This window comes from Trichinella spiralis (assembly GCF_000181795.1).
Source record: "Trichinella spiralis strain ISS 195 chromosome Unknown Scfld6, whole genome shotgun sequence".
Classification (NCBI taxonomy): Eukaryota; Metazoa; Nematoda; class Enoplea; order Trichinellida; family Trichinellidae; genus Trichinella; species Trichinella spiralis.
The window spans coordinates 3,149,302-3,151,534 of NW_003526945.1; the positions used below are offsets into that span (position 1 = coordinate 3,149,302).

A 2,233-nucleotide genomic window follows, 5' to 3' on the forward strand; every position below is an offset into this window, starting at 1 on the left:
TTTTAAGAATTGAAAAATTACGGTTTGCCTTTCTACATCTGAAAATGACCAGATGCAACCTTGTTATCAGTAAAGATTGGTAAAAGCTGTTGAACAGTGGTTGTTGGAGTTGCTGACCTAGCGTTCAAAAGACATTAAGTTTCCATGACAAAAAACAGTAAGTGTTGAATTTGTTTAATTCGATAGCAGGACGATCGGCGTATTAGATATAGGTAGAATTAGGTAACTTCTGTAATTACAGATTACGTCATCAGCTGAGTTTTTATGGTGTTCCTTTTGCTCTGGGCAACGTGGTAAGTCATGTTCACATCATTTCGTTCTAAATTTGGCATCACAAACATCCGTAAGTATTGAATTTGTTCCTGATTGCAATTGGATCGTACAGTTCTTGGTGCAGTGACGTTTCCCAGTTATTCTAGTGTGGTTTCACTTATCATAAAAGTAAGAAGGAATGGATTGTAATTGTAGCAGATTTCGCTGAGTCAGTCGAGCAGCGTTCGTACAAATCCTGACAACGTATTGTTGCTTGTTCCTGTCAGTGCGTTTCTAATGTGATATGACAAAAATTAGTATGTAGTTTTTGTTTATAATAGCTGTGTGGATTACCTCATCCCATGAAGCTTGTATCGTTTGCAACCCGCGTTCGCATGGACGTAAAGGCGTTTCCTAGCCGTCTCAGTGTGCCTTTGCTTATCACATCATCAGTATCGTTCATCAGTAAGTATTGAATTTGATTAATTAGATAGCTGGAAGATGCCAGTGTTACATGGATTGAATTTGAATATCTGAATATGAATATGAATATGAATACTTGAATATCTATAATAACAAATAACATCATTAGCTGAAATGTTTTCAAGTTCCTTTCGCTCTGGACACCGTGCTTAGTCATGTTTACATCAGTTTGTTCTAAATGTGGCATCACAAACATCAGTAAGTATTGAACTTGCTCCTTATTGCAGTTGGATACGTAAAGTGTGCACATTTTATCCATGACAGCATTACATTAACATCAAACGAATTCGATGTTTCTTCTGATGGCCCTCTGAGTTGAAGTTGACGCAGTGACGTTCATCATTGGTACTAGTGTGGTTTCACTTATCATAAGAGTAAGAAAGATAAATGATTGTATTTCTAGCAGCCTATGTGGAGACAGTCGTGTAGCGCCGTACAGATCTTTCGTCAGTGCGTTTCTAATGTGATATGACATAAATTAGTATGTAGTTTTTGTTTATAATAGCTGTGGATTACGTCATCCCATGAAGCTTGTACCGTTTGCAACCCGTGTTCGCATGGACGTAAAGGCGTTTCCTAGCCGTCCCAGTGTGCCTTTGCTTATCACAAATTCACAAAGAAGGAATTCGATATTGTTTACGGCTGCAATGAAATACGTTAAATTAAATGAAAGAACGGGTATGTCGCTGTACATCCTCGAATTTTGTTCTTGATAGCAATTTATGAATTTTTTAGTCGCAGCCGATGGCACTTGCGTTTCCTACGGTTCTGATGTTTTTCCTTGTCACGCAAGGTAAGGAAGAATTTCATTATTTTTTGCAGAAGAATTGTATTTAAAGTTTTGGTGCATAACTGTGAAGACGAGAGCCGCATTTTGAATGATTTCCATCTAATAACTTTTATTAGATGGAAATCGTTCAAAATGCGTTATTAGGCTGTTATTCAATTGTCTTTTGTCTTCAATTGCTTTTTATAATATGGCCCTAATAGGGTATATAACTATATTCATCTATGAATTTTAGAATCATGGCATGTTTATGTTAAATTCTTCATTAAGAGAAGTAGAGGTAGCGTAAAGTACTGGTAGGTAGCATCAAAATGCAGGTAAGTAGAGTCAAAGCGGTTATATTAAAGTGCGTACAGGTAAATGGACTGCAGGTAAGTACTGAAGGTAAGTGCGTACGTAGGGTGCAGGTGAGTAAAATGAAAAGGGAAGTTGTGCAGGTAAGTATAAAGAAGGACATCGTAGGATTAAAGAGCGTAGAGGTAAGGGTAAGTAAAAGGCGTCACTCTACGCTGAGTGGAAGGGGTACTGGAAAGCTAGTGAGGTAAGTAGAGAACATGTATGGAATTGCAGAAGTAAGGAGCCTGATGCTAAAATTCAAAACTTTCGAAAAAATACCTGAGGGAAAGCCCTGGGCATAGCCTGAAGGCAAATAAAAATTTGCATATCCCCCTGAAGGCAAATAATGTGCAATAAAATGCTTTGGGCGTAGCC

At 37.8% G+C, this 2,233-nt stretch overlaps 1 protein-coding gene across 1 annotated transcript; it reads left to right on the forward strand.

The window, feature by feature from the left end:
- Window positions 1-241: 241 nt before the first annotated feature.
- Window positions 242-1,532, forward strand: Tsp_10771a (hypothetical protein; the record flags this gene model as incomplete). The annotated part of the gene is made up of 6 exons (XM_003373739.1): window positions 242-343; window positions 469-534; window positions 594-709; window positions 1,139-1,198; window positions 1,241-1,413; window positions 1,471-1,532. Coding segments are annotated over 6 exons (579 nt in total), but the record flags the coding sequence as incomplete, so codon positions are not given.
- Window positions 1,533-2,233: the final 701 nt, after the last annotated feature.